General features: G+C 46.4%; 1 protein-coding gene across 1 annotated transcript in view; it reads right to left on the reverse strand.

Annotated features, from left to right (window-relative positions):
- The window catches only part of LOC135310807 (BDNF/NT-3 growth factors receptor-like), a 203,471-nt gene that overhangs the window by 101,622 nt on the left and 80,297 nt on the right, over nucleotides 1-21,552 (reverse strand). The window contains exon 10 of the mRNA XM_064439796.1: nucleotides 16,629-16,728. Within this exon, the coding sequence (XP_064295866.1) occupies nucleotides 16,629-16,728 (100 nt within the window). The remainder of the gene's footprint in view (nucleotides 1-16,628; nucleotides 16,729-21,552) is intronic.

A 21,552-nucleotide genomic window follows, 5' to 3' on the forward strand; every position in this document is an offset into this window, starting at 1 on the left:
ACTATTTCTCGTTTAATCTGTTCAAAGGCTTGTCGTTGCTCAGGGCCCCATTTGAAATCATTCTTTTTCCGGGTCACTTGATAGAGAGGGCTTACGATCAGACTGTAATGTGGAATATGCATTCTCCAAAAACCCACAACGCCCAAGAAAGCTTGTGTTTCCTTTTTGCTGGTTGGTGGAGACATGGCTGCTATTTTGTTGATCACATCCATTGGAATCTGACGACGACCATCTTGCCATTTTATTCCTAAGAACTGGATTTCTCGTGCGGGTCCCTTCACCTTACTTTGTTTTATGGCAAAACCAGCTTTCAGAAGGATTTGGGCTATTTTCTCTCCTTTCTCAAAAACTTCTTCCGCTGTGTTGCCCCACACAATGATGTCATCAATGTATTGAAGGTGTTCTGGAGCTTCTCCCTGTTCCAGTACAGTCTGAATCAGTCCATGGCAAATGGTAGGACTGTGTTTCCACCCCTGGGGCAGTCGATTCCAGGTGTACTGGACGCCCCTCCATGTGAAAGCAAACTGTGGCCTGCACTCTGCTGCCAGAGGGATTGAGAAGACTGCATTAGCAATATCAATTGTGGCATACCACTTGGCTGCCTTGGACTCCAGTTCGTATTGAAGTTCTAGCATGTCTGGCACAGCAGCACTCAACGGTGGAGTGACTTCATTCAGGCCACGATAGTCTACTGTTAGCCTCCACTCTCCATTAGACTTCCGGACTGGCCATATGGGACTGTTAAAGGGTGAGCGGGTCTTACTGATGACTCCTTGGCTCCTCAGTTGGTGAATGAGTTTATGGATGGGGATCAGAGAGTCTCTGTTGGTGCGATATTGCCGCCGGTGCACTGTTGTGGTGGCGATTGGCACCTGTTGTTCTTCAACCCTCAGCAACCCCACCACAGAAGGGTCCTTTGAGAGACCAGGCAAGGTAGACAGCTGTTCAGTTTCCTCTGTCTCCAAGGCAGCTACACCAAAAGCCCACTTGTAACCTTTTGGGTCCTTGAAATACCCTCTCCTGAGGTAGTCTATGCCAAGGATGCACGGAGCCTCTGGGCCAGTCACAATGGGGTGCTTTTGCCACTCATTCCCGGTGAGGCTCACTTCGGCCTCCAATACAGTTAGCTCTTGGGATCCCCCTGTCACTCCAGCAATGCTGATGAGCTCTGCCCCTATATAGTTTGATGGCATTAAGGCGCACTGTGCGCCAGTGTCCACTAAAGCTTTATACTCCTGTGGGTCGGATGTGCCAGGCCATCGGATCCACACAGTCCAGTAAGCCCGGTTATCCCTTTCCTCCACCCGGCTGGAGGCAGGGCCCCCCTAGTCCTGATCATGGCAGTCACAACTCACTTCCTGTAAATGTCAATCAAGAGTCCCTCTATTACACTTAGAAATAAAATCAGTGCTTCTACTCCTCTGTCTGGGGACTTGCTCACTTGAAATTGGAGCAGCAGCTTTCCTGGAAGAGCCTCCCTGAGTGACTGTTCTTCCTTGCAGTTCACACACTCGTGCCTCTAGGGTCGAGGTAGGCTTGCCATCCCACCTCATCATGTCCTCTCCGTGGTCACGCAGGTAGAACCATAGGGTGGCCCGTGGTGTGTATCCCCTTCTTTGAGCCAAAGGACGCTTATTCCTAACAGCTGAGACACTGCTCTGTCGAGGTGGGGAGTAGGACAGATCTTCTTTGAGTTGCTGGACCTCATGGGATAGTTTCTCCACAGCAGAGATGAGCTAGGAAGAGATATTTGTGTCATAATCCCGGAGTCTATCAATCACCTCTACCACCGTTGGTGTCTCGTCATTTTTCCAGGACATTACTGCCAATGAGTTTGCATGCGAAGATGGTGCGCTCCGTACAAACTTCCGCCACATGGGTCGTGTGCACTCGGCTTCATCTGGATCTTTGGATGACCGTTGATTGTCCAGGTCACCATAAATCACCTCAAACACAGCTAATTCCCTTAGAGACTGGATGCCTTTCTCCATAGTTGTCCATTTTCCTGGGTGATATGTAACATCTTCTTTAAAGGGATACCTTTCCTTCACTCCAGACAGGAGTCGCCTCCAGAGGCTGAGGGCTTGTGTTTTTTTCCCCAATTGCTTTGTTAACACCCCCTTCCCCAGAAAGGGATCCCAATTGTTTGACTTCTTTTCCCTCTAGTTCCAGGCTACTGGCCCCATTATCCCAGCATCGGAGCAGCCAGGTGACAATATGCTCGCCTGAACGACGGCTGAAATCTTTTCACATATCTCGCAACTCGCTTAAGGACAGGGATCGGGTGGTCTCTATTTCATTTATGACTTCTTCCTCCTCTCTTTGTGATGGCCCTGCTTTTTCATCATCCCGTTCTAAACGAGTTGACGCCCACTTCCAATATTTCGTCTTGTGTATGGGGGCAACTGATACTGGTACGGGTTGATTCTCTGAGCCAGCTCCAGTACTTGTCGTGGGGGTTTGAGTGGCTGCAGTGCCTGTTGTCAGGGCTGGTGTGACTACAGTACCAGTCACTTTGCCTTTCAATCCAGAGACATTCTCTTCCCCCTGGGGGCACTGAATACTGTTGAGCAGGGCTCGGTATGCATGGGCCAGACCCCAGCATGTTGCAGTTATCTGTGTCTCTCTGGAGTTCCCAGCATAACAACATACTTTCTACAAATAGTCTACTAGTTTTTTAGGATTCTGCACTTGTTCGGGGGTGAAACTCCAAAACACTGAGGGTGCCCACTGCCCTAGGTATTTGCCCATGCTATCCCAAATGCCCTGCCACTCGTAACTATCAAGCCTCGGGGCAGATTTCTGGGTGATATTCTTAAGTTGCTTAGTCAAAACCAAAACAACATGCCCAAAAACCAACAATAAGTGCACCTTAACCACCCAAGGATGTTCAAGATGCAAAAACGTTGTTGTAACAAAGGCACAGACATCATAGAACAAAGTTGCAAAGGTACTATTCTGTATTTCCTCCATATAAAATCTCTCAGAGGAGGAGGTATAATAGCTAATTACCTCGACAAGGTGGTATCCAAAGTACAGTAATGGTTTCAGCAAAAGCCCCAAATACCAGATAAAGCTGAAAACGAGTGTTTGTATAACAAATCCTGTAGGCAAATCATTACTAATCACAGCAGAACACAGCAGACCCAACAATCCAACACCAATCTTTAACACCAACTGCAAAAAGGACAACATGGTGCTGTGACCAGCAGCTGTTGTTATCTCCAACCCTTGAGCCCCACGTTGGGCGCCAGAAAGACTGTCGTGGTTTAGCCAGCAGCTCAGCCCCACACAGTCGCTCGCTCACTCCCCCACCGGTAGATGGGGGAGAGAATCAGAAGGGTAACGCTCGTGGGTTGGGATAAGAAAAGTTTAATAATTAAAATTAAAAGAAACAACAACAGAAATGCAATGTAAAGGAGAACAACGAGAGGAGCAAAGCCCCGGGGGAGGGGGAAAGGGAGGGGAGAGGGGGAACGACCCGCCGAAACAAACCGCATGCGCCGCAGCCGCCCGCCAACCCGATGCCGCGCCGCTTCCACGCTGCCACTGCCCCCCCTCAATATACCTGTCATGGTGTCACATGGTATGGAATGAACCTGCCATTGGCCAGTCGGGGTCAGCCGCCCCCACCATGGCCCTGCCCCTCCCAGCCCCCCCGCCACGCAGCAGAGCTCGGGAAGCTGGAAAGGTAGCCGACCCCCACAGTGAGGAGAATTAACCCCTTCTCAGCCAAAACCAGCACAAATCCCTACCTATCTTCCTCTAGAAGACAACTCATCAGTCATGGCTTGGCACGCTTTTCTGACTGAGATGCTACAAGCTTTATTTTGAATCTTTGGACACGCTCCAGCACCTCAATGTCCTTCTTGTAGTGTGGGGCCCAAAACTGCACACAGTACTTGAGGTGCGGCCTCACCAGTGCTGAGTACAGGGGCACAATCACCTCCCTGCTCCTGCTGTGGTGACGCAGACAGAACTCCCACTAAAACATGCAGCCACCCAGGTCTCTGGATGCAGGGAGTGCCAGAGCCTTGCTCCAGTCATGGAGGGCTCCCGAGACAGGACCTCCATGAGGTGTGAGCAGGTGGAGGAGCTGCTCAGCATGGTGACAGAGCTGAAAGAAGAAGTTGCAAGACTGAGGAGTATCAGGGAATGCGAGAGGGAGATAGACTGTTGGAGACACTCCCTACCACCCCTGAGACAAGCACACCAGATAGAAGCATCAAGAGAAGGAATGGCTCCCCTGCCCTCGTGCCGCCAGGCAGAGGGAGGGGACCCAAGAGATGGAAGATGGATGCAGATCCCTGCTCAGCGCACTAGCTAATCCTCTCCCGGCCGAGTTTGCCGCCCCAGGTGCCCTTACACAGTAGGTATGAGGGTCTGGAACCTGAGGGTCAGGAGGACGAAGATATGGACAGTGATCCACCCAAGGGGTTGACTAGAGGGAACCAGTCGGCCCCACGCATTACAACGGACACTGATAAGAAAAAAAGAAGGGTAATTGTCGTAGGGGACTCCCTTCTGAGGGGAACAGAGGGCCTGATATGCCGACGGGACCCATCCCATAGGGAAGTCTGCTGGCTCCCTGGGGCAGGATAAGAGACATTACCAGAAAGCTCCCTAGGCTGGTAAAAGTATCTGATTATTATCCGCTAGTGGTAGTTCAGGTCGGCAGTGATGAGGTAGCTGAGAGAGGTGCAAAGACAATCAAAAGGGACTTTAGAGAACTGGGGCGATTCCTTGAAGGATCAGGAGCGCAGGTAGTGTTTTCCTCCATCCCATCGGTAGCTGGGAGACATATAGAAAGGAACAGGAAGTCCCATCTCATTAACACATAGCTCAGAGGCTAGTGCCAGCGGTGGAATTTTGGTTTTTTTGATCATGGAGCAGTTTACATGGCACCAGACCTGCTGGAGACAGATGAGGTTCACCTGTCGCAAAGGGGGAAAAGGATTCTGGCTCAGGAGTTAGCAGGCCTCGTTGAGAGAGCTTTAAACTAGATGCGAAGGGGGGAGGGGATAAAACCAGGCTTGCTAGGGATGAGCCTGGGGTGGCATGCCTGTGTTGGACATGAGTTCCATAGCTCAACTGAAGTGCATTTACACCAATGCACGCAGCATGGGCAATAAACAGGAGGAGCTGGAAGCCATTACGTGGCAGGGAAACTATGATGTGGTCGCCATCACGGAAATATGGTGGGATGACTCGCACAATTGGAGCGCTGCAATGGATGGCTACAAGCTCTTTAGAAGGGACAGGCAAGGAAGGAGAGGTGGAGGGGTAGCCTTGTATGTTAGAGAGTGTTTTGACTGTCAAGAACTCAACGACAGTAGTGAAAAGGTTGAGTGCTTATGGGTAAAGATCGGGGGAAGGCCAATAAGGCAGACATCATGGTGGGAGTCTGTTATAGACCACCCAACCAGGATGAGGAGACAGATGAAGTACTCTACAAGCAGTTGGCTGAAGTCTCACAATCTCTAGCCCTTGTTCTCGTGGGAGACATCAACTCACCAGATATCTGCTGGAAATAATACAACACAGAAGAGAGAAAGCAGTCTCGGAGGTTCCTGGAGTGTGTGGGAGAGAACTTCCTGACGCAGCTGGTAAGCGAGCCAACCAGGGGAGGTGCCCCGCTGGACCTGCTGTTTATGAACAGAGAAGGCCGGGTGGGTGATGTGGTGGTCGGAGGCTGTCTTGGGCTCAGTGACCATGACATGATAGAGTTCTCGATTATTGGAGAAGTAAGGAAGGGGGTCAGCAAAACCGCTACCCTGAACTTCAGAAGGGCAGACTTTGGATTGTTAAGGAGTCTGGTTAACAGAGTCCCTTGGGAGGCAGTCCTGAAGGGCAAAGGAGTCCAGGAAGGCTGGATGTTATTAAAGAAGGAAGTCTCAAAGGCACAGGAGCAGGCCATCCCCATGTGCTGTAACTCGAGCAGGCGGGGGAGAAGGCCAGCTTGGCTGAACAGGGAGCTTTGGCTAGAACTCAAGGGAAAAAGGAGAGCTTACCGCCTTTGGAAGAAGGGGCAGGTGACTCAGGAGGACTACAAGGATGTTGTGAGGGTATGCAGGGAAAAGATCAGAAAGGTGAAGGCCCAGCTGGAACTTAAACTGGCTGCCACTGTTAAAGATAACAAAAAATGTTTTTATAAATATATCAGTGACAAAAGGAGGGCCAGGGAGAATCTCCCTCCTTTGTTGGATGCGGAAAGTAACCTTGCCACAAAAGATGAGGAGAAGGCTGAGGTACTTAATGCTTTCTTTGCCTCAGTCTTTAATAGTCAGACTGGTCATCCTCAGGGTTGTCAGGCCCCTGTGCTGGGAGATGGAGATAGTATGCAGAATGAAGTCCCAGTTGCTGAAGAGGTGGCAGTCACCGACCTGCTCCTTCACCTGGATGTTCACAAGTCCATGGGGCCAGATGGGATCCACCCGAGGATACTGAGGGAGTTCGCCAAGCCACTCTCCATCATTTACCAGCAGTCCTGGTCAACCAGGGAGGTCCCAGATGACTGGAAACTAGCAAAGGTGACGCCCCTCTACAAGAAGGGCCGGAAGGAGGATCTGGGGAACTACAGGCCTGTCAGCCTGACCTCGGTGCCAGGGAAAGGTCATGGAGCAGATCATCTTGAATGCCATCACGCAGCACATGCGGGACACCCAGGGGATCTGGCTCAGCCAGCATGGGTTTATGAAAGGGAGGTCATGCCTCACTAACCTGGTCTCCTTCTATGATAAGGTGACCCACTTAGTGGATGAGGGGAAGGCTGTGGACGTTGTCTACTTGGACTTTAGTAAGGCCTTTGACACTGTCACCCACAGCATTCTCCTGGAGAAGCTGGCTGTTCACAGCCTGGACAAGTGCACTCTGCGCTGGGTTAAAAACTGGCTGTATAGCCAAGCCCAGAGAGTGGTGGTGAATGGCGTCAAATCCAGTGGGCGGCCAGGCATGAGCGGGGTTCCCCAGGGCTCAGTGTTGGGGCCAGTCCTGTTCAATATCTTCACTGATGATCTGGATGAGGGGATTGAGCGCACCCTCAGTAACTTTGCACATGACACCAAGCTGGGTGGAAGTGTCGATCTGCTGGAGGGCAGGAAGGCCCTACAGAGGGACCCGAACAGGCTGGATCGTTGGGCCAGAGCCAACGGTATGAGATTCAACAAGGCTAAGTGCCAAGTCCTGCACTTGGGTCACAACAACCCCATGCGACGCTACAGGCTTGGGGAGGAGTGGCTGGAGAGCTGCCTGGAGGAAAAGAACCTGGGGGTGTTGGTTGACAGCTGCCTGAACATGAGCCGGCAGTGTGCTCAGGTGGCCAAGAAGGCCAATGGCACCCTGGCCTGTATCAGGAATAGTGTGGCCAGCAGGACCAGGGAGGTGATAGTGCCCCTGTACTCGGCACTGGTGAGGCCGCACCTCAAGTACTGTGTGCAGTTTTGGGCCCCTCACTACAAGAAGGACATTGAGGTGCTGGAGCGTGTCCAGAGAAGGGCAACGAAGTTGGTGAAGGGTCTAGAGAACAAGTCTTATGAGGAGCAGCTGAGGGAGCTGGGGTTGTTTAGTCTGGAGAAGAGGAGGCTGAGGGGAGACCTTATCGCTCTCTACAACTACCTGAAAGGAGGTTGTAGCGAGGCGGGGGTCGGTCTCTTCCCCCTAGTCACAAGCAATAGGATGAGAGGAAACAGCCTCAAGCTGCGCCAGGGGAAATTTAGGTTGGATATTAGGAAAAACTTCTTCACCGAAAGGGTTGTCAGGCATTGGAACAGGCTGCCCAGAGAGGTGGTGGAGTCTCCATCCCTGGAGGTATTTGAAAGAAGGGTAGACGTGGTGCTTGATGATATGGTTTGGTGGTGGACTTGGCAGCGATAGGTTAGCGGTTGGACTCGATGATCTTAAGGGTCTTTTCCAATCTTAACGATTCTATGATTCTATGATCATTGATAAAGATATTAAAGACTGGCCCCAACACTGGGGAACCCCGCTCGTGACTGGCCGCCAACTGGATTTAGCGCCTTTCACCACCACTCTCTGGGCTCGGCCATCCAGCCAGTTTTTTACCCAGCAAAGGGTGCACCTGTCCAAGCGATGAGCCACCAGCTTCTCTAGGAGGATGCTGTGGGAGACAATGTCAAAGGCTTTGCTAAAGACCGGGAAGACAACATCCACAGCCTTTCCCTCATCCACTAGGCGGGTCACCTGGTCATAGAAGGGGATCAGGTTGGTCAGGCAGGAGCTGACTTTCATGAAGCCATGCTGACGGGGCCTCATCACCTGGTTGTCCTGCACATGCCTGGTGAGCTCACTCAAGATGAACCACTCCTTAATCTTCCCTGGTACCGAGGTCAGGCTGACAGGCCTGTAGTTCCCCAGATCCTCCTTCTGGCCCGATTTGTAAATGGGCGTCACAGTGGCAAGCCTCCAGTCGTCTGGGACCTCCCCTGTTAACCAGGACTGCTGGTAAATGATGGAGAGTGGCTTGGCGAGCTCCTCTGCCAGCTCCCTCAGTACTCTCGGGTTGATCCCATCCGGCCCCATAGACTTGTGAGAGTCCAGGTGGAACAGCAGGTTGTAAACTGATTCCTCCTGGATTATGGGGGGTTTATTCTGCAATCCGTCCCTGCCTTCCAGCTCAGGGGGCTGAGTACCCTGGTGATAACTGGTCTGACTTTTAAAGACCGAGGCAAAGAAGGCGTTAAACACCTCAGGCTTTTCTTCATCCTCAGTTGCAATGTTCCCCTCCGCGTCCAGTAGAGGATGGAGATTCTCTTTGATTCTCTTTTTGTTGTTGATATATTTGTAAAAACATTTTTTGTTATCCTTTACATCAGTGGCCAGGTTGAGTTGTAGCTGGACTTTTGCTTGCCTAATTTTCTCCCTGCAAGACCTAAAGAGGTCTCTGTACTCTTCTTGAGTTACCTGCCCCTTCTTCCAAAAGCAGTAGCCTCTCCTTTTTTTTCTGAGTGTCAGCAAAAGCTCCCTGCTCAGCCAGGCCAGTCATCTTCCCCTCTGGTTCGTCTTGTGACACTTGGGGACCGCCTGCTCCTGCACCTTCAAGACTTCCTTCTTGAAGAAAGCCCAGCCTTCCTGGACTCCTTTGCCCTTCAGGACTTCATCCCAAGGGACTCTCCCAACCAGTGCCCTGAACAGGCCAAAGTCTGCCCTCCAGAAGTCCATGGTAGTGGTTCTGCTGACCCCTCTTCTTGCTTCACCAAGAATCGAGAACTCAATCATATCATGGTCCCTAAGCCCAAGATGGCCTCTGACCACCACATCTCCCACCAGGAAGCTCCCATCCAAGGAAATCAACTGAAAACATGACTTGGAAAGCTATAAGAATGCTCAGAGACCTGAGGAAAAACTGGAAGACATGAGATTTATTTTATCCTAAAGAAATGTCTGAGGCGGTGCATGACAACACCCTTCAAGACTGTTGCATAAGGAAGGGAACAATATTTATTTCATATCTACACTGGAGAGGAATGAAAAGTAGCATGATAAAATTGCATCAAGAGAGACCAAAATTAAATGATAGGAAGACTTCCTCAGGCACTGGAATTGTTCATAAATTGTACAGAAAGTTCCACTTCTGGACATCTGGAAGCCAAGTTAGATAATGTCTGTCAGGAAAGATACATAGTTGACACAGGTTTAGGACAGAGAATAATCTCCCAAGTCCCCTTCCAGCCTTAATCTTCCATGATGCCAAAAAGGTAGACCTTGAGGGGTCTTACGGCAGATACTTTGGTCTCTTCAAATGTTGATTTATGTCTATTCAGAACTGAATGAGACCTTGTGGAATGATTACTTGGGGTGATATTATTTAGGTTGAAAATATTGAGGCTAAAGTTATATCCACATTTCATAAAAGTTAACTTCCAGAGCGGAATGCAGTTGGCGTGCTGGAAATTGGTTCAGTGATTGTCCCCTAAGCAATGCCACCTGCACTCTTAGATGTTAGGAACACTGGGGAAGCTTGGTGTACTAATCTAAGGGAGATAACTGGAGGAGGGAGTGAAGCAAAGTCTTCATGGCCAAACTCGTCCATAAATCACTGCATAACCAGGAACTGCATGGAACCATGCCCGGACATCATGCCCTGTGGGTGAACTTTGCTCATTATAACCTCATTACAATACTAAAACACACACCTCCATCTCAAAGTTACCTGCCTCCAAGGTACAACCACCCCTCACTGAGCATGTGCTCTGAATTTCTCTTAGTCTATACCTTTCAATCGAAGCAAGGAATTTCTACACCAATCAGTAACGAAGGTATGTATGACTAGAGTCACTCAAGCTCCACCTAAACATAAAATAGTATAAAAATGACCCCAAGAGAGAGGGACCTTAGGGAAGATACCATCACAGACTACTGGGATCAGTCAATGGGCTGACCATCCCTTCTCCCCCATAGGGACGCCTATTGGGTAAGACTCGAACACTTGGTTATACCGAGTGATTCCCCGGGAAATTTAGAGAACAAGCTTGTTATTTTGTGTTTTAGCACTTTACACTTGCACATGCTTTGCAGTCACCGGCAATCCGATAAGAACCTGTATTTCTGTTGCTTCAATAAACCGCACTATTAGTGAATCCGTCCGTGAAGCATTATTGGGCACGACTAGACTAATAGTGAGTGTCCTGTTAGTGAATCCTTCGCGGACTAACAGTGCTGAACTGGGTATCACTCAGAATCTAAGCCCAGCTGCCCCCAGCCCCCCTGACATCTGAGGACCAGCTGGATCGCAAGGGGGTTTATTTTCTGCCAAGTTTCTTCGCCTATTAACGCAACAGGCCTGTAGCTGAACTGATAAAAAATATATATGATTAAACTACATACATTACACTGCATTAGCAGGTTACTTCTGCAGGCTTCAGTATCAAGATAGGTTCAGTCAGGAGGGAAGCACATCAGTAATGCATGAATCCACAGTTTATAGTGGATTATTGCTATTAGAATACAACTTATTTAATTGCATTCTTCACATGGAGTTCATTTCAGGGTTTAATTTCCCTTTCTTAATTGCTTCTGAACAGTTTTTATTAGTGGAGGTGTTAGCCACATAGCACTATAACACAAAGTCTTGTACCATTTTTCATCTTCCGTGAGTGGAAGATTTCTATAGTCCACAAAGACTGCATGAATTATGAAGTCTTACATTGAAATATACCTCTTGATTTGCTCTCAACAAACATTCCAGCATAATAGCTTCAAATTCATTTTTCATTTACATCCACACTAAACCTTAAACATGACATTCTGCACAGAAACAAAACTGAATGATTACACACAATCAACTCACATACCATGTTCAAATTATAAACAATGTCTGCAGAAATATGGTATTGCTGTTTACTCAACTCTTATTTAGATGATCCTGCAGCCTAACTAAAGGTTTATTGGCTTTGCACTGAGTTCCAGCCTGGCTTCCCTTAATCTCCAAGAATCCCCCAGCCTCGAAAACAGGCTTTGAAAACAAAATCCCAAGGCCCACCTACACCGGAAAAGGAGGACATGGGAAGCCAGTGAACTAACAGTCCACCTACTACTCCTTGCCAAGCACTGTGCTATATTCCTGGTTAAACAGGCTTTGGGTCTTGACAACCTAAATTTTGCATGTTCTCGGGAGGCAGCATTTGGCTTTTGGAAGAGGGCTGCTGGAAGGGCAGGAAGCTTCAGCACAGAAGAGGGGCTGTCCAAAACTGGCCCTCAGTGAGCACAAAGCAAGAGGCAACTTACTTTCCTTCCAGAGCATTAGTGCCTGGTATTTCTTCCCCAATTGCAATTATATTTAATATTAATTTAGTATTGATTAAATGTATTAATTATAAAATTTAAAATTAATTTTATATTACTTAAAATATATCTATTATAATAATAAACTTAGCAATAATGAAACTGATTCCTTTTGTGTCTCTGCCACAGCAATCATTTCAGCAGCTTTCTCTATAGCCCTTGTCCCTAGAGCACTCAGCAGCGATACATCTCTCTCTGGCCTCAGACTGGAGATCCTAGCCCCTGCCCAGAAACCCTTACTGGCCTGCAACAGGAGGTCTTCAGGGAAAAGTCTTGGTGCTCAGCAATCACATGTCAATTAAAATTCTTGTGATAGCCAGGAGACACATCTGCCATTGTTCTACAACATGAAATAGCCTTAGTGACAGACTCACTGTAGGATTTTGTGGTTGTCTGCATCTATAAGAAATCATAAAGGGAAGAAAAGCCATTACTTTGCTTTAACACGGTTATAGCTTTTTAGGATTATGCTCAATTAGATCTTTTGGGACAATGTTTAGAAACAACTCAGCTTTGAAGAAGGAAGGGAGCTGGATGGACTGTTTGGAAGAATATCCCTGCCAATACAGCTTCAGATCAAAGATACAGAATTGCCTCAGAACACCACACTTCTTTCCCAAGCCTATTCCTAAAGCAGTGAAGCCTCAAATACTCAAAATCCTCTTCAAATGCAGACCTAAGGGCAACTGTGAATAGAAAGGCGTCACTTCAAATTTCAGCATGTCCCAGCAGTTTCACTCACAAGCTATAGGATTAGCTCCACAAGTTGGCTGACTTGCTTCTAGATGTTGGTCCTCTACTGCTGTTTGCAGCCACCTCCTCCTCCCTGCCACATGATGCCTCATCTCCTGGAGTTTCCATCCTGCCACCTGTTTTCTGCCAGCTTTCCTTGCAATTATCTCTATGGCAAGCATGAAAATGCCCTACACAGAATGCTGCTTGCACCATACCAGGCAGGTCAGCCATCCTGGAGATAGCCACGCTACAAACCAAGCTCTGGAAGTTTTGCTACAGCAGATTTGAAAATGGATGCATTTATTATGAAACCGGTCACAAAACTACAATGAGGTTTTGCTAAAACATTGGAAGTATCACCAGTTCTATTTTGCAGGGCTCTAAATAAAGCAACGTTTCAGTTTTTTTCAAGATGTACAAAATATTTTCCTAAATAATTTCTACATTGCCAGAGACCTTTAACAAGTATTGGCTGACTTATTTTCTGATGTGCCCCTTCCGCTCATTTACCACCTTCTTCCTTTCTCAAGAGTTTTACCTCTCTCCTTAATAACTTCTCGCTTGACCACTTCTGGCTTATCTACCCTTTCTTTTTCTAACATCTCCCTGGATTTGCAACACCTAGTACATTCAGGTCACAATTCTGGGCGTAGCCTCCTGTGATGCTGCAATTTATACGTTCACATAAAAAAGCATTAGTACTTGTTATACTCAAGTATTTTAGGATGACACTCATTTGTTCTCAGAGCATCACTTTGTCTTTTACAAAAAATTCAGTCATAGCTGCTTCTTAGTAACAACTTTATCAGAACATATTTACATGGAAATCAAATACTCTCAATAAGGAACTGCTCAAGGAAGCTGATAATACAGCCTTATTCCTGGCCATTACAGACAAATACTATAATGCAGGGTATGAGAGTTTTGTAATTCTATATTAATCTAATGAACACGTGCAGAGCATTAGCACTGACCCTATGAACTTTTCTAATTAGTATATGTCGGAGTTGATCTGCAAAAACAATCTTGTCTTCAGACTTCAAAACAAACCAAACTGTACACAGCCACTGTCCTCACTTGCACTGGACTGGATTCAAAATTAGAGTCTGCAACAGTCACATACAAATGGGTCACAAAGGACTAGACTGTGAAAAGCAGACCTGTGCACTTCCCACGTGCACAAAAAAAATATGCATGCCCTTACTTCATGCACACCCATACTAAATACCCAAGTATCAGACTTCAGTGCAGGAACATAGTCAGTACTCATTACTCTGGGATGTACACATTTATGTGTACATGGAAAACCAGTCATTGAGTTCATAGGTAGCTGGTTTGATCTTTGATCTTTTTATCCAGAATTTCCAAGATACACATTTCCAAGATACTGACCAATACTGAGTATAAAAAATTCTCTTCACCTTTGCCTTATTTTCCTCATGCTCAAATATCCCAGGTTGTTTATCTTAATTTATTATTTCTCATTGTATGCTTATTTTGCCAGCTCTACAGAGCAGGCATTCTTTTATTATAAGTCTGAGTATTACATATCAATATGATGTTCTAATCTCAGGTCTTTAAACACTGATTTAAAATAAATTCAATAATACTGATTATTATAAATTTTGAAAGTGTTTCTGGGACTTTGGATTATGGATAGATTATAGATCGACCCATACTGCAAAGCTCATGCATGACTGTAAACTTTGGAGAAGTTTGCAGTTCGTTTCACGGACAACTGAACATCATTTCTTTCTGATGAAACATTCAGGGGCTATTTGTAGCTCACAGTGACATTTCACCATTCCCACACATACCATGGCAGTGATAAGTTTTTTAAGGAATGCACCCGATCAAGGAAGTAATTTTACTGCTTTTGCATTCCTGGTCAAATTAGCAGGAAAAAATAAATTCCATAGATGCAGTTGCTGCCTTTTCATAATTTCAGCTAGTTATTCCTCAAAAAATGTATCCTTACTCAAATATGATCTGGATGGCCAATTCCACAACAGAAAACTACTGAAGTCAAACTTACTGATAATGCAAGGCCATTATTTTTGTGAGCGAAGTTGTAATTAAAGATACTGAAAAACAATCACCATGTAAGGAGCTATCTAGAAGGTAACTTATGTTACCATGTAAAATAGAGTTTTGTTCATTCTCCCTCAGGATAGAGTTTACTTCCTAGTTCTAACAATGCTGTCTTGAAATCTGTAACACAAATTTTGAAAAACCTAACAAGCATTCAGCTTTAAATCCCAAACATCAGACAGTTCCTATCATTGCTCTCATTTAGCTTCATTTCCTTCAGGTCTTTAAATGCAATTCGGAAAGCTTCAGCCACAAAGAAAATTTCCACTGAGCTGCTGTTCAGTTCTAGACAGTTTCTTCTAGTCTTTGGCCAAAACTCTCCAGCTCTATCCCACAGGGTCTATGTTGTTTTTCAGGACATTTCACAGTGCCCATCCTCATTTAATGCTACTCCAAAGACCAGAGACTGTGTCACATCAGAAGGTGAGAGAAAATGAGGTTACCATCCTAGTGAGCTAATGTGTACTATCTACTATCTACATTTCTACTCTGTTCAAATCTCATCTGTTCTAGGAACTCTTTTCTACACGGAATATACAAATACCAAATATACAGTAGATATCTCTGAAAAGAGCACTGTCAAGAACAAGTCAGAATCATCATGTATCTGTGAGAAAGAACCAGTGTGATGGGATGCGCTGCAAATGCACATTCCCCTCTTGCCATTGAATCTATATATTGGGTTTAAAGGGCAAAGTTTTGGTAGTGGAGGAGGCTGCAGGGATGGCTTCTGTGAAACACATATTTAAAAATTATCATTAAAATATACATTATCACACAATCTTCACAAACTTCACTTACATCAACAAAAAGAATTTCCCACACCAAAATCAGAACAACATCACTGCAACACTGACAACAGTGGACAATTTACACACACTCCACCCCTTGTCCCTTTACCACAATTACAACAACAAAAATTCCCCACAATTATTCTTCTCTCTGGCAATGTCCAGTCCATGTTTTGCCCATTTCCTCTCCCAGTTACCATCCCTACCTTGAACTCCTCCAGCTCCAGAACAAACTGTGGCGAGTTAATGTTGGCTGGCTGCCAGATGCCCACCAAGCCACTCTATCAACTCAACTTGGAGAAGATTAATTTAATTTATTGCCAGTTAATAATAGAATAGGATAGCAAGAAATAAAAAGAAAACTAAAACCAAATTCCCCCCAGACCCTTTTTTTCCCAGGCTCAACTTCAATCGTGTATCTTCTGCGCTCTCCCTCCCCAGCCCCCGAGCGGTGCAAGGGGATAGGGAATGGGAGTTGTGGCCGGTTCATCTCTGCTGATCCTGCCTCCTCCTTTCTCTTGGCTTTTATTGCTGAGCACGACTTCATACAGTATGGACTATCCCTTTGGTCAGTTTGTGTCAGCTGTCCCAGCTGCATCCCCTCCCATCCTCTTGCCCACCCCCAGCCTACTGGGGGATTGGAGAGACGGCCTTGATGCTGTGGGAGCACTGCTCAGCAGTAGCCAAAATATTGGTGTGTTATCAATGCCCTTCTAGCTACAAATACAAAACACAGCACTATGAGGGCTGCTATGGGGAAAGTTAACTCCATCCCAGCCAGACCCAATACAATCTATCACCTCAAGATAGCATTTATAGAATTGTCTGAAGTATCTCTTGCATACAGCATAGACTGTTGCCAAATATTTGTAATCGAAGTCTTAACAGAATAAATTTAATTTCTTATCTTCTACTTCCCTACAGTGACTCAAGTGATATTTTATTCCACAAAGTGTCCCATGGGGCTGTGCAGTTGAAGAGAAAGAAATGGGATCTATCATAAGAAAAAACAGAGAAGTAGAAAATTCAAACCAAAATTATATATTCCTATCTACATCTGTCTCTGCTCTTACTTACCTGATGAATAAATGAAACACAAAATGTGACGGCACTTTATCTAGTTATCTTGACTATTCTTGGTGCAGATACCTATGGTATAAGCGTGTACAACCCACAATAATTACAGGAGAGAAAAAAAATAACCCTGCATACCTTTCATCCCAAACTTAGAGTGTCTTCCAAACTTCAGAATAATGAGCATTATTACTAAGCCAGTGCACACCAGTGCTGCACTTCCCACCATCATATACACCTAAAAAAGAGGACACAAACAGATCTGATTTTTTCTCATTAACCATCTTGAAACATATTCAGCATACATTCAGATCTACCCATTAACCCAACCTCATGAGGTTCAACAAGGACAAGTGCAAGGACCTGCACCTGTGTCAGGGCAACCCCCGGTATCAATACAGGCTGGGGGATGAAGGGATTGAGAGCAGCCCTGCAGAGAAGGACTTGGGGATACTGGTGGATGAAAACCTGGGCATAAGCCAACAATGTGCGCTTGCAGCCCAGAAAGCCAACTGTATCCTGGACTGCATCAAAAGAAGCGTGGCCAGCAGGTCAAGGGAGGTGATTCTCCCTTCCTGCTTCACTCTCGTGAGACCCCACCTACAGTATTGCATCCAGTTCTGGGGTCCCCAGTACAAAAAAGATGTGGACCTGTTAGAGCAGGTCCAGAGGAGGGCCACAAAACTGGTCAGAAGGCTGGAGAACCTCTCACATGAGGAAAGGCTGGGAAAATTGGGTTGTTTGGCCTGGAGATGAGAAGGCCTTATAGCAGCCTTTCAATACTTAAAGGGGGCTTATAAGAAAGACAGAGAGAGACCTTTTACCAAGGCCTGTAGTGACAGGACAAGGGGCAACAGTTTTGAACTGGAAGAGGGTAGGTTTAGATTAGATATTAGGAAGAAGTTCTTTACTGTGCGGGTGGTGAGGCACTGGAACAGATTGCCCAGAGAAGTTGTGGATGCTCACCATTGTAAGTGTTCAAGGTCAGGCTGGAGGAGCTTTGAGGAGCCTGATCTAGTGAAAGATGTCCCTGCCCATGGCAAGGGAGTTGAACTAGATGATCTTTAAAGGTCCCTTCTTATCCAAACCATTCTATAATTCTATGATTTAGGTTGACATTCATTTCGAATAGGAAACATTTGCACTCAGATCAAAGAGTACAGAAATAAGTCACTTGCTGAGGTTTCTTCTATCCTGCAGAGAACAGAGACTCAGACACCTCCTAGAACCACTTTCTCAACATCCCGCACATTCAAGGCAGGTGGGAGGGAATGCACATCACCCCTTTCCCTTCCAGCAGAGTGGCATGTTTTAAGAAAACACTTTTTTACTGTGAGGGTGGTCGAACACTGGCACAGGTTGCCCAAAAAGGCTGTGGAGTCTCCATCTTTGGAGATATTCAAAACCTGACTGGATACAGTCCTGGACAACCTGCTCTAGTTGACTGCTTTGAGCAGGGGGGGCTGGACTAGATGATCTATAGAGGTGCCTTCCAGTCTCAGCTATTCTGTGATTCTGTTATGAGAAAAGATAAGACTGTCTGTGATCTTCCTGTTTTTTTAGCAAATTATAGCTCCATTAAGAAATCACTGTCAATGTGAGGGACTGGAGGCTGTCAAAGTTATGCCCCCACTGCACTTAATAGCTGGAAACAGAACAAAATCGAAGTTTTAGGAACCATTCTCACTGCCTTTATTCTTATAACTTTTCACTCCCCAGCCATTGGTGCTGGAGAGAGCCACTGGGTAGGCTTTCTCCCACCTGCACAAAACAGATTCCTCCCTCATCACTTTCAGATGTATTGAGGCAATACTTAGCCTTCATAGTCTCCTTTTCCATTCTTTCCCAACTCACAATCTACCACAAATGCACACACTCTCCACTGCCTGCCGCCTTGCAGAATCATCAATCCGGCAGCAGGGAGGCAGCATTACTAACCAGACTGACCACCTGCTACCAGTTTCCAACAATTCATGACATTTAACATTCATCTAACATTCAATTTCCAAAATCGTGACAGATGAGGCAGCAAAGGAGAAGGCTCACCAATTCATCTGCCTGTACTAAGATCCACTACAAATTATCTTATCAAAAAGCTACATGAAATCACATATTAAAAACATAGAATTAGAATTTGAAAGTTCATTACACCATGTCATCTTTGTAAGGAGCAGCTGAATGGAGGGACTGAAATTAAAGCAACAGTCTAAGTTACCTTCAACAATGTTGCTATTTTGTAAAAAAAAAAAGAGCTGCTCCTCTTGGCTGAACTTAGAAACAAAGTCTTGGGCTAAAAAATTACAGTTATTCGTCCAGAAAAGCAGGAAACAAATTAGGAACTTTACTGGAATGAAAAATGAAGCACTCTCAAAAAATGGGGAGAAGGAAGAGGGGGGTGCATTGATTTTTTCTCCCCTGATTTTGATCACGACATAGTAATAGCTCTGGTGTTCTGGTAGCTTAGGGTCCTATTAAAACCATCGCAGTTTCATTAGTTGTTGTGCTGGTTTTGGCTGAGAAGGGGTTAATTCTCCACACCGTGGGGGATCGACTACCTTTCCAGTTTCCCATGCTCTACCTCGTGGTGGGGGGCTGGGAGGGGCAGGGCCATGGTGGGGGCGGCTGACCCCAACTGGCCAATGGCATGTTCATTCCATACCATGTGACACCATGACCAGTACATTAAGGGGGGGCAGTTTGCGGCTCAGGAGCGGTGCAGCGTCGGGTCCGCAGGCGGTGAGCGGCTGCGTCACATGCGGTTTGTTTCAGCGGTTTGTCCCCCCTCCCTTCCCACCCCGCCGGGTTTTGCGCCTCTCATTGTTCTCCTTTACATTGCATTTCTGTTGTTGTTTATTTTAATTTTAATTATTAAACTCTTCTTATCCCAACCCACGAGCGTTACCCTTCTGATTCTCTCCCCCATCTACCGGTGGGGGAGTGAGCGAGCAACTGTGTGGGGCTGAGCTGCTAGCTAAACCACGACAGTCTTTCTGGCGCCCAACATGGGGCTCAAGGTTTGGAGATAATAACAGCTGCTGCTCACAGCGCCATGATCTCGTTTTTGCAGTTGGTGTTAAAGATTGGTGTTGGTTTGTTTAGTTTGCTGCGTTCTGCTGTGATTAGTAACGTTTTGCCTATGAGATCGGTTATACAAACACTCGTTTTCTGCTTTATCTGGTATTTGGGGTTTTTGCTGAAACCATTACTGTACTTTGGATACCACCTTGTTGAGGCAATTAGCAATTATACCTCCTCCTCTGAGAGATTTTATATGGAGGAAATACAGAATAGTACCTTTGCAACTTTGTTCTATGATGTCTGTGCCTTTGTTACAACAACGTTTTTGCATCTTGAACATCCTTGGGTGGTTAAGGTGCACTTATTGTTAGTTTTGGGGCATGTTGGTTTGGTTTTGACTAAGCAACTTAAGAATATCACCCAGAAATCTGCCCCGAAGCTTGAGAGTTACGAGTGGCAGGGCATTTGGGATAGCATGGTGTCGTGGTTCAGCCTCAGCTGGCAACTGAACACCACGCAGCCGCTCGCTCACTCCCCCCACCCCTGTGGGATGGGGAAGAGAATCGGACGAGCAAAAGAACTTGTGGGTTGAGATAAGCACAGTTTAATGATTACAATAAAATGATAATGATAAATGATTATGATAATAATAACAATAATGTTAAAATAATAAAAGGGAAAAGGAAGGGAAAGGGAAAACAGGGAAAAAACCACAGCAACACGAACGATACAACCGCTCACCACCCGCTGACCGACGCTGCCCGTCTCCGAGCCGCGATTGCTTCCCCCCTCCCATGGCCAGGCCCTCCCAGCTAGCATACTGGGCATGACGTTACATGATATGGAATATCCCTTTGGTCAGTTTGAATCAGCTCTCTTAGCTGTGCCCCCTCCCTCCCGGCTTCTTGTGCACCCAGCAGAGCATGGGAGGCTAGACATGTCCTTGACTAGTATAAGCGCTACCCAGCAACAGCCTAAACATCTGTGTGTTATCTCAACAGGTTTTTTTTTTTCCATGCTAATTTCAAAGCATAGCACTATACCAGCTAGAGTGAAGAAAATTAACTCTATCCCAGCTGAAACCATGACACATGGGCAAATACCTAGGGCAGTGGGCACCCTCAGTGTTTTGGAGTTTCACCCCGAACAAGTGCAGAATCCTAAAAAACTAGTAGAATATTTGGAGGAAGTATGTTGTTACGCTGGGAACTCCAGAGAGACACAGATCACTGCAACGTGCTGTGGCCTGGCCTTGCTCAACAACATTCAGTGCTCCCAAGGGGAAGAAAATGTCTCTGGATTGAAAGGCAAAGTGACTGGTACTGTAGTCACACCAGCCCTGACAACAGGCACTGCAGCCACTCAAACCCCCACGACAAGTACTGGAGCTGGCTCGGAGAATCAACCCGTACCAGTATCAGTTGCCCCCATACACAAGACAAAATATTGGAAGTGGGCGTCAACTCGTTTAGAACGGGATGATGAAAAAGCAGGGCCATCACAAAGAGAGGAGGAAGAAGTCATAAATGAAATAGAGACCACCCGATCCCTGTCCTTAAGCGAGTTGTGAGATATGCGAAAAGATTTCAGCCGTCGTTCAGGCGAGCATATTGTCACCTGGCTGCTCCGATGCTGGGATAATGGGGCCAGTAGCCTGGAACTAGAGGGAAAAGAAGTCAAACAATTGGGATCCCTTTCTGGGGAAGGGGGTGTTAACAAAGCAATTGGGGAAAAAAACACAAGCCCTCAGCCTCTGGAGGCGACTCCTGTCTGGAGTGAAGGAAAGGTATCCCTTTAAATATGATGTTACATATCACCCAGGAAAATGGACAACTATGGAGAAAGGCAGCCAGTCTCTAAGGGAATTAGCTGTGCTTGAGGTGATTTATGGTGACCTGGACGATCAACGGTCATCCAAAGATCCAGATGAAGCCGAGTGCACACGACCCATGTGGCGGAAGTTTGTACGGAGCGCACCATCTTCGCATGCAAATTCATTGGCAGTAATGTCCTGGAGAGATGACGAGACACCAACGGTGGTAGA

Source organism: Phalacrocorax carbo (assembly GCF_963921805.1).
Source record: "Phalacrocorax carbo chromosome W unlocalized genomic scaffold, bPhaCar2.1 SUPER_W_unloc_1, whole genome shotgun sequence".
Taxonomy (NCBI): domain Eukaryota; kingdom Metazoa; phylum Chordata; class Aves; order Suliformes; family Phalacrocoracidae; genus Phalacrocorax; species Phalacrocorax carbo.